The sequence below is a fragment of the Pseudopodoces humilis genome, chromosome 3, assembly GCF_049639895.1.
Source record: "Pseudopodoces humilis isolate 2021_Gansu_Grassland_sample_001 chromosome 3, ASM4963989v1, whole genome shotgun sequence".
Lineage (NCBI taxonomy): Eukaryota > Metazoa > Chordata > Aves > Passeriformes > Paridae > Pseudopodoces > Pseudopodoces humilis.
In genome coordinates, this window is record NC_142202.1 from 48,317,272 (window position 1) to 48,331,936 (window position 14,665).

At 33.8% G+C, this 14,665-nt stretch overlaps 1 protein-coding gene across 8 annotated transcripts in view; it reads right to left on the reverse strand.

Moving 5' to 3' along the window:
- STXBP5 (syntaxin binding protein 5) overlaps window positions 1–14,665 on the reverse strand; it is a 100,277-nt gene that overhangs the window by 22,879 nt on the left and 62,733 nt on the right. For 5 of the 8 annotated variants that reach the window (XM_014263549.2, XM_014263550.2, XM_005518497.3 and 2 more), the window contains exons 12-19: window positions 14,069–14,216; window positions 13,769–13,836; window positions 12,711–12,751; window positions 11,611–11,831; window positions 10,891–11,069; window positions 8,985–9,110; window positions 8,359–8,510; window positions 1,171–1,236 (exon numbers count right to left, since the gene is read on the reverse strand). In XM_014263549.2, the coding sequence (XP_014119024.1) occupies window positions 1,171–1,236; window positions 8,359–8,510; window positions 8,985–9,110; window positions 10,891–11,069; window positions 11,611–11,831; window positions 12,711–12,751; window positions 13,769–13,836; window positions 14,069–14,216 (1,001 nt within the window). The remainder of the gene's footprint in view (window positions 1–1,170; window positions 1,237–8,358; window positions 8,511–8,984; window positions 9,111–10,890; window positions 11,070–11,610; window positions 11,832–12,710; window positions 12,752–13,768; window positions 13,837–14,068; window positions 14,217–14,665) is intronic. The other 3 variants (XM_005518498.3, XM_088052467.1, XM_005518500.3) reach the window with 1 other exon arrangement.

Genomic DNA, 14,665 nt, shown 5'->3' on the forward strand with positions numbered 1-14,665 from the left:
TTTTGTTACAAACTATAGTGAAGTTGATGACTTCAGCATGCCAACACTTAGCAACACAGATTTGTCATGAAATCACATCTTCAGGTAAGACTTTTAATTAAAATTCACAGCCAGGTTTTGCTTTAATTATAAATAAATCAAATTTTCTCTAAGAAAGAGCTTGCAAAAATGAAAATTACATTGATTGATCTAGAGAAGTGTTTTGCACAATTTAAAATGAACATCAAAAGACAACTGTCAAACTGGAAATTAAAATTTATGTTAAAATTTCTACTAGAGCTACAAACACAATGTTTTGGTTTGTTATGATTTTAATTTGGATTTGAAAGATAGAAGCTACAGTGGAAAAAGAATCTATCTTTAGACTCCCATCTTGATTAGAATTTTACACTACATACTACTTTATGTGCAGTTGAGTCCTTTAACCTTGAGTAGTTTTGAATGAAACAAGATGACATCTTTAAAAGTTCTCAGAGCAATAAATAAAGTGACAATTTTTTGCTACTACTAAAACTATTCACTCTAATACATGCATTATTAACATTATTATAACATTATATATATATCACTATAACAACATTATTGACATGCATTATTAAGCATGTACATGGTTACAGCCTCAAGTAGCCCATATTAAAATAATAAATCTTGAAAGTTTCATTTAAAATATTCACATAAAGCAAAAATTTTAAGAAGGGTGCAGTAAGAGGAGTATTCAATAGGGAACTTCTACTTTTTTGGGATGCTGATTTCTGTAGACCTCTAATTCCACAGAAAAATAGTAATTTGCTACTTATGAGGAAGCAGAAGTAAACTTGTTCAGAAATCATCTCTACCACTTTTGAGGAATACAAAACAATCACATGAATGATTACAGGAATTTGTGCATCTCTTGTCAATGCTGCAAAATTCCACTGTGCAGTATGTTCCCTGAGGCATAAATATTTCAGCTTATATCTCTCTTTAATCATCTTTATGACATGTTCCTATTGCATCTCTTAAGTCAGCCTTGTTTTAAAAATGCAGTTGTGCAACATGGCAAAATTTGTAACAGCTCCAACAGCTTGTGAGAGGACAGCAGGTTTTATATAATTATTTAACTAGTAAGTGTTAAGGCATGCCATCTTCTGGGAAAATAAGAAGCTGAAGATCAGGGAAAGTTATGATTACCTGATGTGGGTGACTTGCAGCGGTCTTCTGGCACCACTGTACCTTCATTTATATCACAAAGACCTGCTGAAACACAAAACCAGTGTATTATAAATACAGTTCCCATTTTATTTTTACTTGCACTGCTGTCAGGAACTTCATTTCTTATTAGAGACAAACAAGCCAGTTGCAATAGAATATGTTATGTATTACTTTTTTTAACATTACCCACAATAACTGTAGAGTCACTTCTTCCTACTAAAGTTTTCTTTGCAAAATACACTCTCTCAACAAATTTCAGCTAGACAGACTTATCAGAACAGTTAATTATTTACATGCTACATATATACATTAAGTATAAACATAATTTGTTTTGAAAAAATCAGAGTTATATTAAAAATGTAATAGCAAAAGAAAATAATATAAAAGAAGGTTTTGAAGATTACAAACACACGATGTGTGAAACTACAGTGCCTTTTTTCAAACTACTTTTACTTTCATTTTCCAGAAAATCTCCGTATTGGTGTCACATATGTTAACATCTGAAAGCTAATTCCTTTCATTCCAGTGAAGGAAATAAAACCTAATCATACACAATCAGATTCAAAAGACAGAAGCTGCCTCAAAATGGTCTAAATACTATTCCATTGCACAACTTAAAAGTATACAAGAAATTTTTCTATTTTCCTTTTTGACAAAAAAATTCTGTCATGACTGCCCACAATCAAAAGAAGTGCATTTTTGTTGATATTTTATATAACTTGTATATAAGGTTGGTATTTTAATGCATCTTCAGGTTTATATCATGAAGCTTTCCTACAGAAATGTCATGATGTGATACTAAGGAAAACAAGCATGTAATACTGAACAGTAATAGCTAAGAGATACTTGTTAAAATTAAAGGGTTTTTTGCATGCACACGAATATTTCCAATACTCAAAAAGTTTGAGTGGTAGTAGCTAGGACAAGAAAGGTATCACATGGAATGCCAGTCTATACAACTGTACACTACACAGTATTCACAAGTACATTTGTACATATCTGTTAAAAAACAAAAGTACAACAGCCCTGCTCCATCAAAGCTTTGAGATTTCCAAACACTAAACTAGAATAGTTCAAAGGGGAAAACTTTCTTGAAATACCATATCAATAAGGAACACCTTGAAAATATGTTACATTAACAGTTCCATTTATCCAAAAAAGTATTTTTTAAGATTACTAAGCGCATGTATAGCTTAAACCCCAAAACACAATTACTAGAACTGTCAAATAACCTTAAGGTTTTGTTAACCCTACATTTAACAGTCCCGGAACCAATTTAAATTCTAAAATGTTGAATGAAATTCCAGGTGGAAGCTGTATCTTTCCACTACACAGGAGAAAGAAAAGTGGAATTTATTTAGACATCTGTCAGTACATCGATGAACACTATGGGATAATCAGGGTTTTACACCAGAGTTTTAAACAGGCATGGGAAACTAAACATTTTGAACTAGACAGGATTGTGTAAAAAGATTTTTGAAAAATCTCGAAATTTCTTTCACAACAAGCAATACAAGTTTTAGATGATAGATGTGCTGGGAGGATAAATCCATACTGTGCTCTTAGAAGTAGTTGCCTCTTCAGGAGCCAAACCAAAGAAATTCATACATGCAGTTCAGGAACAGAATTTCCTCTTTTCCATAAAGATTAATTCTTTACCTTCAAAGGGAGAGTTTAATTTTGTATACTAGTTCTCCTATGAAAATTCATTAATTGACAGCAATAGTCTTTAGCCAAGAATGTATACCTGAATTCTTTGTAGGAACTCTCAAGTTTATCATTTGATTAATATACATCTTAATTAATAATTAGTGTGCATTATGGTAATTATTATGGCATGTAAACCTTGAATATCTGTCCAAAGCCATTAGTGCTATTACTTAGGAAAGAAAAGGAACAGGAATAGATGGTAAGTAATTTTAGCCATGATTGTATTAGTAATTAAACCAAGCAGAGTATAACAAGAATGATCTAAGGCTGTGAACTAGGAGGATCTGCCCATGACCAAGCTGAAGAAACTTGCAAGATAACCTCTTGCTATTCATCTTAAAACCCCAGGTATCCTGACAGAAGCACTGGCAGCAAGACAGCTCTCCTGGAAAAATTCTCTGGTTTCAGGTCTATACCATCCATGAAAATTGCTTTGAATTACAAAAGCAAATTGATCCAAGAGTTCCTGTTTCAGAACTAAAAAAACTAAAATGTTCTCTAACACCAATATAGCACCTTCTAATAAGCTTTTAGTTTATCTCTGCATACTCCAGAAGCAAAGAAATTTGAAATTTCCTCCAAATTTCCAAGAATCATATCATGTCATTAAAGACATCATTACCATGCTGCATTAAAAACTCCCAAGAATTACAGCTGAAATTAACTGATGTATAAAGTTTCATGAGACTTTTGTCAGTTCTTTGCACAAATTTTAAGCAGACATATCTCAGAAGAACCTACAACTCGACTGGAAAACAGCAAAACTAAAAATTACAACTAAAACTCACTTGATATGATGTAAAAGTTAGAATTTTACAGTTGGCCTGAAACTTCAGTTAGCCTGAAAAACAGGGTAAAAACAAAACCTTCCAAGACCAACAGTCAAACTTTCTGATTTCGGCCTTGGCTGATGTCAGTCAGCTGATGTTGGTCTCATGACATTTAAGTTAAAATTCAAATAGTTCATGAAGGGGGATGGGGAAAAGAACATGATCAAGAAACTCCAGAAGAGCTCTGGGCATGTATTTTCTTCTAGCTTGTCTCAACCTCACTTTTTGAATCACTTATAGATTACTGTCAGAAAGCTTTTTGATGTAAATTTAAAATTTCTAAAAAGTCACATGCATGTAAGAACTGCTTCAGTTTTGCCAGAAACCTAAACTGCCTCTGGTAGAACTAAGAAATACTAATTTTTAAAGAGTTGTACTACATTGCACTAATCAAAAAGTCACATAAAATCTTGTAACTCTCACCAACAGTAATTTGCAAAAAAAGAGTTATGATTAATGTTCTCTGTGAACTTAGGGAACTAAGCAGGAAAAAATAACAGCTATATAAGTTTTGGTGTTTCATCATGATATTATGACATGTCTAATTTTTTTATGAGTACTGATTTAATGATTCCTGTCTTATTTAGCAAAAAGTATATCAAGCAAAGGTCCTAACAGGTCACCTAACAGTGTAAGCCTCCATCATGTATAGCTTTCATCACACTGTAAAGCTTTTACTTACACATTTCATTACTTCGGGCACATGGTCAAAGCTGATTTTCTATACCCTCCCCCCTGACTATTAGATTCTGAAGGTAAATATTGATTTTGTTTTTAACCTTGACAAGCACCTGATGACACTGTCTGGCAGGCCTTAACAAAACACATATACTGCATGCTTCACAAACTATAAATTGCCACCCAAAACATGTGAGTAGTATACCTGGTATGAATCACTGATAAATTCCAAAACACGATCCCAACTGGGAGCTTGTATCTGTAGAGCTAGCCTGAAATGACAGTTTACAGTCTAGCTAGTGTAGAGAGCCTTGTCTCTAAATAGATGCTGCTTTAAGACGGGAATCTGAATTTCTTTTCTGAGTAGAAAAAATAAGATGACAGAGAAATACATCATATTCTTGCAAAACAAGAGAAGGGAAAAAAATCGCGCATTTCCATTCATATTTTAGAAGATATGTAACTCTTACTCTGTGAATTTTTTTAAAAGATGTCTTTGTAAATTTTCAACTGTTTGATTAAGGACATACCATTTACTAAATACTAAGTATGTTGGCAGGTGATGATCTATTGAACTGGCATTTTATGCTGAAACATACAGAATATCAGGGTTTTTAACAAGGAAGGACCAATCCTTCCTGCCTTTTTTGGAAGTGGTTGAACGTACAATAGCAATAATATGCTGCTCTGTTGCATGCTGCCTGAATGCATGTGTAAGCTAGCATGATTTTTTTTTTTTTTAAATTACACTGTTGTTTTCTCAATGAATATGAGTTTTCTAAACCAACCACATTAGATAGAAAAGCACTAGGAAGATATAGATATTAAATACTAGTACTCCCTGAGATTATTAGTTGTACAGCCATTGAAAATACCTTATTCATAGAAAAAAAAATAAATCAAAGTATTAAAATAGAAACGTTTTCAAGACAGAGATCCAATGAAGGCACATCTTTCAAACCAAAACCAAGGAAGCATAAGCACCTTGCATTTTTGAACACACTAAATGCAGGTAGTAAATGTCCAAGAAAGAGAGAATGCAAAACCCAAAAGTGTTCTGACTATATCACATAGATCCAATCCTATAAATAAATCAAAGGGCAGTGCTTAAATGTAACAAACTCATTATTTGTGGAAAACTATTGAAGCAAATTCTGATGTCTGGGCAACACATACACTGAAAGAACTACAAATAATGAGAAATGTTAAATGATAACTAAAGAAATTATTTTCAGGTCTTAAAATTAACCAAGATACTGTCAGGATGGTAAGCAGAAAGAGAATTACAGAATACATTACAGAAATTAACTCTTGGGTACAAAACTTGTTTAAACTTATTCCTAAATAAAACAGTCCAAGTAAATTCAGCTTTACAGTATTTACTAGCTTTAGGATTTCTACCCATCTTTTTCTTTTTTCCAAAACAATAATCAATCAGTGCCAGATCCTGGTTTTCAGTTCTGTATCATCTTAAGGTAGAGGCATTTCTTTTATACCTAGCTCCCTTCATACCGTGGCAGTAGAGGAGGAAATACTATAGAGAAAGCAGTATTTGGCAACTGAGACTATCCTCTGAGATGTATTTCTTCTTTCTTTTTGGGCGAAAGGAAATGGCAGAATTAAGACTTGGACCACAATTTCAAGTTTGTTTTGCAGTTTGTTTCTTTTTAACTCCATTTTTACTGTAGCTTAATCTACTCTACTTCATTAAAAAAAGGGCTGAGATTACCTACCTCTGCCTGAGGGCTGGAGAAAGTGGCATCCTAAGAAAAGGAACAATGTTATGCTTTTAAAAAATAAGATTTACATTCTCAAGATTCTTGGATGTTGTGAAGGATGGTATAAGTCAGACTCTCTCAGGTAATTCATGGTTCTGATGAATTACCTTCCTTACACGGAAACCTGAACTTCAAAACTGCTTGGAAACCGAAGAGGGCTGTGCAGTACCCATACACTTCCACTCTTAATCCCTATAAACAACATTTTTGTCGAAGTAACTTTTCACTTTTAAAAGAAGAATCTCTCTGTAATCACAATGTTTATTCTTATCATTGCTACTAATACTCTAACTCTGGAGTTCTGAAGCTTTTTCTGCCAGAAAGGGAACCAAGCAAGGAAAGTTTCTAGTAAAATAACACTAAATTTGTGAGTGAGATCTTGGCTCTATAAACATTAGCAAATTCTGAGATACACTCTCTTTTTGATTTTGAGACTTATTTATTTGAAAACACAAAATACAGAGACTATTATGGTTGCTTTTTTCGTTTAAATTTCTTCTAAAGATACCACAAACAAGAAATACAATGGATGCAGGATGGATTGAAACCAGTTTCTCTAAGTAAAACAATTACTTAAAAAAGGCTGTGAAAAATAATTATGGTGAGTGAGCAACACACAAAAAAAAATCAAGTTCAGATGTTCAAAAAGTATTTGAATGCCATGAGATGACTTACTTATATAAGAGGTGCGAAGCTTTTTCACAGACTCTGAATATAAGTTAGAAAGGCCGCACATGCAAGAAGCCACAGTCAGCATACCTTCATGAAGCAATGAGAAAAGGAAAGACGGAGACACTAACAGTACATTTGAGACAGAAAAGCCAGCCAAGTAACTTGTACAACCAGGTTATTAAAATGCTATTGCCATGCAGATTGTTAGTCTCAGAAGTTAAGATGAAAAAAACATGACTTCATATAACAGCTACAATAATGAGCAAAAAGCACTTTCATCATAAACATCTTAGAGACACAGTTGAAACACAGTTATGTGGATCCAATTTATTGGATTGAAATAAGAACAGTTAAGGAAACAAAGGCAAGTGATGTCTAAAGCTCCAAAAGTCAATTTATAATCTATAGGCATGAGGCAGAATTTAAGCCTTTAAGCCCTGTACTACCAGCACAAATTAACACAGTCAAATTGTAAAGCTATTTCTTTCTCTCAAGGTTTATTTCATACAAGAAAATATTTTATCTGACAGAATATCAACTGTGTATGCTTTGCTCTATATGAATGATTTTTAGATCCGTTTCCTCAGTTGAAATAAGCTGACTGGTGTTAACTGGATCTCTTTCAAACCATCCATTTACTAAAATACCTTCTAGAACATCCATTTCAATTTGAATAAAATACTACCTGAAAAACTTAGAAGGACTTTATTCTGGATTTCTTAAAAAAATTAACAATCATGAGGAAGGGTTTTTTGGAACAGTTTATTATGTCTTGTGCTGTTTTCTGAAATAACTTAGGAGTACCCATGACACATCAGAGAAAAGAAAATTTTAAAATAATACATTTTCCTTTTGGCTACGAAAAGCTTTGCATTTTGATTGTAAAGTCACTTTCCTTTTTTTTAGCTTTTTAGCTGAAAAAGAACAATCTTCAGCATATTTTTCTTTTTTTTTTTCTCCAGAGGGATTTATTTTACCAGCTTGTATGTAGAAGTTTATTTTGTTCATTTAAATCAAAGGTTTCCTCTGAAGCATAACATAACAGTATTAACAACATAACATGATTTAGCTCATCAGGAACATTTCTAGCCAAATTTTAAAACAGGAAGCCAAAAGATCCCAGCAAACACTCAGGCTATTTGCAAACATTAATGGATTTATACAAGCATGTAATACGGGTACTAGCTTTATCAGAAACATCAGGATACTTCTTCATGCTGTGTACATTCTTGTAACTTGTAATCCATTGTAAATTTATATTTTTCTTAAAATATACATTACCCTGAAAAATAAGTAACGGTATGAAGCATCAGAAGATTCCACTAAGCAACAATTTTTAAGAAAGGATTAATTAACAAAGCTGCAGTAGTGACATTAGCAACAGATCAAGAAGAAAGAAAACCACAGTGAGGAATGTTGGCATTCAGTGAACATACACTAAGACAAGATGATCAATTGTGCCTTTCTTCTGAGCTTGAAATATGGTTCGGGTTACTCACCTCCAGATGGTTGCCGAGTTTTTCGGGGAGATCGTGGCTCCCTACGATAGGGATCATTGGAGCCATACAGTTCAATAGTGCCTAGATTCAAGAGCACTGTCTTCTGGAGATAATCAACCATGGCAATACCATTACAGTTTCCAAAAACTACTCTGGAAAAAGAGAAGTGAAATCAAAGACAATGCTAATTAAACATTGGTAATGTTTCATACAAATATCTTTTGCAGTTCAGCATTTAATACTTCCTAATTTTTAGGAATTAACCTAGATTGCACTTATTTATAAATTACTATTTGAGAGCACATTATTGATTAATTGTTCTCTTGTAAAAACATGGTGCTGAGTAGGACAGACCAATGTCAATATTCTTGCCAACCTATCTGACACAGAGCCTTAAATGACTTACTCTTGGCTGTACAGTGCCGGGTGAGGACAAATGATGCTGATTTGCTTCTGCTATCAGCATCATTGGTATCTGCCATGACCCAAAAGGAATTGTCTCAGAAGCACAAGAAACTGATTACCTCTATGTTGCTGTGCAGCTTGGGTGAACACACCCAGAGACTCAATTTTAATGGATAGTTTTAAACTGCTTTGACGGAAAGAGCTGTGTAGAATATACTTACAGGCCATACGCTGAGTTGACAGCTAAGCTGGTTATCTGTTGAGGAGGTTCTCCACTCACCCACACCAGCTGGATAACGAGCTCAATTTGGTAGCCTGGAGACTGCTTGAGAGGAGAATTTTTAACTCTGCAAAGTAAACAGAACATGGTGTCTCCATTGTGTCCATTTTTTCCTTATGGGATAGAGTTCATTAAATTCTACACCATGCCGGACTTTAAAATGTTGGAAAATTGTAAAAACTGTGATCAAAAGCAAATAAAAGCAACCAGAAGAAAAAGCCACATTGAAACTGGGAATTCAGTTCTTTTGATTCACTACCTAATTGAAAATTAATTGAATAACGAGCACAAATGTTTCATTTTTTCCAACCTCAGAACAAGGCATAACAGTGCTATTATGCTGCATTTCCTTGAATTGAGGCAGGTGTTCAGTCAGTGTCTAAAAAGGAAGATGTTACCTATGTTTTTCAGAGTTTCCAAAAGAGCTCTAATTTAGAAGGGGGTTAGAGGTGTACATGGAATGAGCAAAATGAAAAGAGAAAGAAAAGAAAAATTGAGATATTTGCAAAATTGAGATAAATGCAAATAAAAAGTTGATGATATGGCAAAACCAAATTTACAACAAGTAAATTATTGTAATAGTAGACAAAGTGTATACAATGAACCTGGGACTGGGGAATGAAACTCCTGTAAAGATTTTGTTGGCATGCTGACAAATAGACTTCCATGGAAAGGATTACGTCTTGCATTTTTTTACGTGAAAAGTTCCTGTTTCCTGAATTCCTCTCCTTTTACCCATTTATTCTCACTGATGGATATTTAGGTTGGACAATATTTTAGATATTAGCCTAGAATAGTTTAGAATTCTGATTTTTCTACCTAGATGAGTTTCATTCAGAAATACACCTCTCCAACTCAGTGCAATCAATACATTTTCAAAACTCTTACCCAAATAAAGCAACCCTATCAGAATTAATTGTTTTCTGGATGGATACACTCAAAGAATTAAAATCCAACTTGGGATCTTAAACTTCAGAAAACAAAGTATATACTTAACTTATATCTCTAGGTATATATTACATATTTCTTACATTCTGTTGGAAGAAATGATGGCACAGATATCACATAATGCATTCTTGTAGGAGAGTAAAAAAAGATAGACTTTTTAAATTCTGATTTCTCTAAATGGGTAAAAGCTCACACAAAGAAGCTTGCAGAAAAAGCTCCCAATTTAAAAAGACCAAAAAAACTTGTCAAAGACCTACAATGAGAGCACTACTAGGTATCATGCAAAGTGAAGATCCATGACAAAGGGACATTTAGTTCTGTTTCCAAAACACAAAGTTGTTCCCTTGGAGGATTTTCAAAAAGAAATATAAACCTAAAGAGTTAGCACTCAGCTAGCTATCTGTAAGAATTTTCACTTTTGATTCACTTCTAAAACTTAAGGCTCTGCAAAATTAACAGATTAAACATGTTCAGATATGGCCTTAAGTTAAGGAGAGCCACAAAACATCAATTTTCCAATTCATTTCAAGGATGAGAAGATATCAAAGTGACTGAACTACAGCTATTAAAAACTGTTTGCTCTAAAGCATGATCTCTATAGCTACATTAACATCTATGCCAGATTTTCCTAAATCAAATTAATTAATCAAATTAAAATGCAAGGATTTAATTTTTTGGTTTTCTTTTAGATCAGCTTAAGAAGTTAAAAAAATTAAGACTGCAATATTTTTTTTCGTAAAGCAAAGCTCAACTTTCAGATACTTGGAAAACTTAGCTCTACAAAATAAAACATTTTCACCAGCAATGCTAGATCTGTAATGATATCAAAGTACATATACTCTAATCACATATTCTTGCACCATTTCATACTCACTGAAAATATAACAGAATATACTTACTTTAAACATGGGACATTATCACGAAGTCCATCAGATGAACTGCTACTGGTAGATGGATGAGACTGGGGAATAATGGATTGAGGATTGGAACCTGTGCCTGGAGTTGGTACAGGTGGCACCTGCTCACCATCTGGAGTTTCAACATCATTTATTTCATATAGGAGACGTACTTCCAGCATCTGTTAATTAAAGTAAAAAAAAAAATCAGTAAAGTCTTTCAAAACACTGAACATGAATAAATGAAGTGCAACTGAAGATAGCAGTGATAACAGTGACATCTAAGACCCTTCCCCTCTTTTAAAAGGTAACAGTTTAATAAACAATGCAACTTAAAGACACATTTTTCAGAAATACAGCCATACTGTTACAGACTGAATATCTGAAGATTGCTAGAATTTGAATGTCAGACATATTTCCCAGTTTTTAAAAGTTTGCTTCATAATATTGAAATAAATTAAATACTGGACCCATTTAATTATCATTCTGCTGGCACACACTCTCAGTTAGGAAGTCACTGAAAGCCATTATATCGGTGTGCAATATTTACTTTTGCTGAATTTCATAATTAATTACTTTCTCTCAAAAAACCCACCTCTCTTTATTTTGAGTCAATTAGTTTTTGCCCATTTCACCAATATAATTAAAGACAAAAATACAGTAAATTGCTAAAACAGTCTTATTATGGCAAAAAAAATGTTAAAAAATGGCCAAACACTTCACCGGAATGACTTCCGTTGTCACTTCCTGCTTGCTGAACCTGTAAATAATGACATGTGCAGAAACTCCAGCTATGCACAGCATTCTACTTTCTGGACACCATGAGATGATCTGAATAGCATATGGATCTTCATCTACTATATCTGTGTTTGGCCTGTCATCTTTATTCCGTGATTTTTCAAATACTTTGGCTGTTTTTAGCTTATAGAGTACTTGCAGCGTTACTAGGAACAAAGCAAAAGAGAAAAATTAGTTTTGATCGAAACAGATAGCTAATATATTGCTATAACTAATTCTTGAATTGTATCCTTCTCAACTGCAATTTTAATTCTGTGTTACATTTTCCTTCAACTGTCTTCATGCTGATTTCAAAGTTCACAGGCATATTGTCTAGTCAGAGGCCCAAATCACTGCTATAAATACTAACCACAATATTAGAAAAACCTGAATTATAGCATCCTTTCTCCTCTTCCATTTTTCAGTCGTTTTACCTGAATCACATTTCCCTAGTTCATCTGTAAGACTGTCGTATTAGAAAAACTGAAAAGTTTTTAAATCAATGTAGAGGACACTTGCAATTTCCCCCTTAATAGATTTATTTATCTGTTTTAGAAAGAAACTAAGTAGTCTTTAACAGAATCTCATTTTGACAGATCTACACTGAATAGAATTTTTAAGCACACAATCAGTCAGATTTGGCTTCCCCCCTCCTCTCTCCCAGGTTCCACTCCTACTCCAAACTGAAATTAAAGATCTATATCATTCCAAATAGCCCTCCTCCCAGTTTTTAAACATACATTGCATCTGTTCCCTCCCACAACCACACACGCCTTAGCCTTTTGGAATCTCATCAGTTTTCCACGAGTTTTCAAAGATAACTAATGACGATTCCAAGATTGCCTTAAACAGCTTTTAGGTATCAAGAGTAAAACTAGTTCCAACTAGACCAATTCAAACACCTAACTTTGTGCAATCATTTCTACTTCGGATTCTTGCTGCATTTTTCACTGTGAGCTATGCCAAATATCAGAAGTAATTAACTCTTCAACTGAAGATGAAAAATCTAAAACTGCACAGGAAAGATCTCTACTGAAAACACTTACTTGCTGATGCATCCCAAAACTTGATTGATCCATCAGCATGCCTATGAAATATTAAAAAAATAGATGATGAAATGATTAGTTGGAGTGCTAACCTCTGTTACTGATTGGAAAGTATACACTTAGCATTCTATTTTTATTAGTCTTCTCAGTGACACTTTATTTTCACAATTTATTAAAAGTCAATATTCTACCAACATGTGCTGCAATTGCTTTGGACAGAAGAGACTAGAAAAACACTTGGAGGCTAACTCCTTGATGATTTAAAATTTTAAATACTGAGGCATACCTTACCATGTACTGTTTCTTAAAAGATGCCCTATATTAGGAGCAACACATGTAAAGAAGATGCCTAAATATACAGAATCCCACTGTTAATGAGTCATCTAACTTGTTTATTTAGCCTGGAGTTTGAGAATCAGATGACTATTTTTTCAGGACTGTCTCAAAGTCTCTGTAATGTGTAGTACAAGATGACAGTAATCCTGATTAGGGCTAATGGGCTGCTCTAAAAACATTTTAGTAGTGCTCTCACTTTCAGTGATACACTGCAAAGCTATAAATTAAATTTCATTTATGTTCCTTAAAGTAGAAAGATCAGTCTCAAAATGATCAGATTTAAGTCTTGGCTTGTCCTTTTTGAGATAAAAAATTGGCTTCCCTTTGAGGAAGATCTGAACTCAGTAACTATTTAATGGACCTACCATGCTTTAAAACAATACTCAGATGTTTTGCAAAAATCAAAGAATAAAAGGTAATTTTGATCCAAGTTACTTTAATAGTAATCACATGTAATCACAATACCACATAATAATAATTACAATGAATAGTAATAATGCCTGTGAAACACCTGCTATCATTTTGTTTCTACCTCCCCTTCCATATTCTGTTTTGCTTTCTCAGTACCACGCCAAGAAGATTATGCCAAGGACATGTCTGGTGATCATAATTTCATCAATCACTCAAACCACTCATACAAAATATTCTAAAAGAGAAACAAAAAATTCTCACTACTACTTAATGAGCTAAGAAAGTTATTAGTAGACTCTGGTATCACTTACCCTGTAATAATTATCTCTGGATAGCTCCGTGTGATCAAACCCCAGTTGCCTCCACTGATAGGCCATTCCTGGAAGATTAACAAATATACTGAGGAAGAAAATATCATACAGTGCAAAGTTAAGGCAAATTATTGCAGATCCTCCCCAGACATTAGCCACATATATCCTCCCCTGCTAGTAGCCAGTGTCAAAGGCAAGCTGAGTCAGGTGAAGCTTTGGTCCTAGTATGGACACTCCTGTTATTTAGAGCTTCTGATTCTCAGTATTTTAAAATACAAACGTGTGTAGTAGATGTTGTACCTTCTTACTGTAACCCTGACGTTTCTGTTGAACACCAACTGAATAGAATGCAGGTATGAGATCCGCAGGACAGTCAGCAAAATACTCACAACAGGTAACTGGAGACTCATGTATAGTCAAAGGATAGGGATTCTCAAATATAGGATACCTTTAAAGGAAGAGCAGGATTACTGTTAATCTAGGAAAAACTTTTTTTTTAAGTGCAGAACACAAGTTAACACAAGTTAAAAAGTGTTTAAGGACTAAGCTGGCATTCTTTTCATACAGAGAAAATAAATGCGTATCAAATTAGACTATGAACAAATACACTACACAACTTTACTGCTCATCTAGTATGAGCAGTAGGTAGTGTAGTAATCTAGATGGAATCTAAAGTTTGTACGGTTTTTAGAGTTTTTCCAGAACACTGCTATTCCTTGTCATTTTATATTTTCAAAAGGTTACTAATTTAGTGGCCTGTGGAAAAAAATAAACCGCCAAGTCTCAGCTGCAGTAACATGGAGCTATGAATTTATTTCTAGCTCTTCAGTCTATTCTTCTACGGATAAAGACAGGAAGACACCCATCGCATTTTGTATTAGTACACTGTACTAAAAC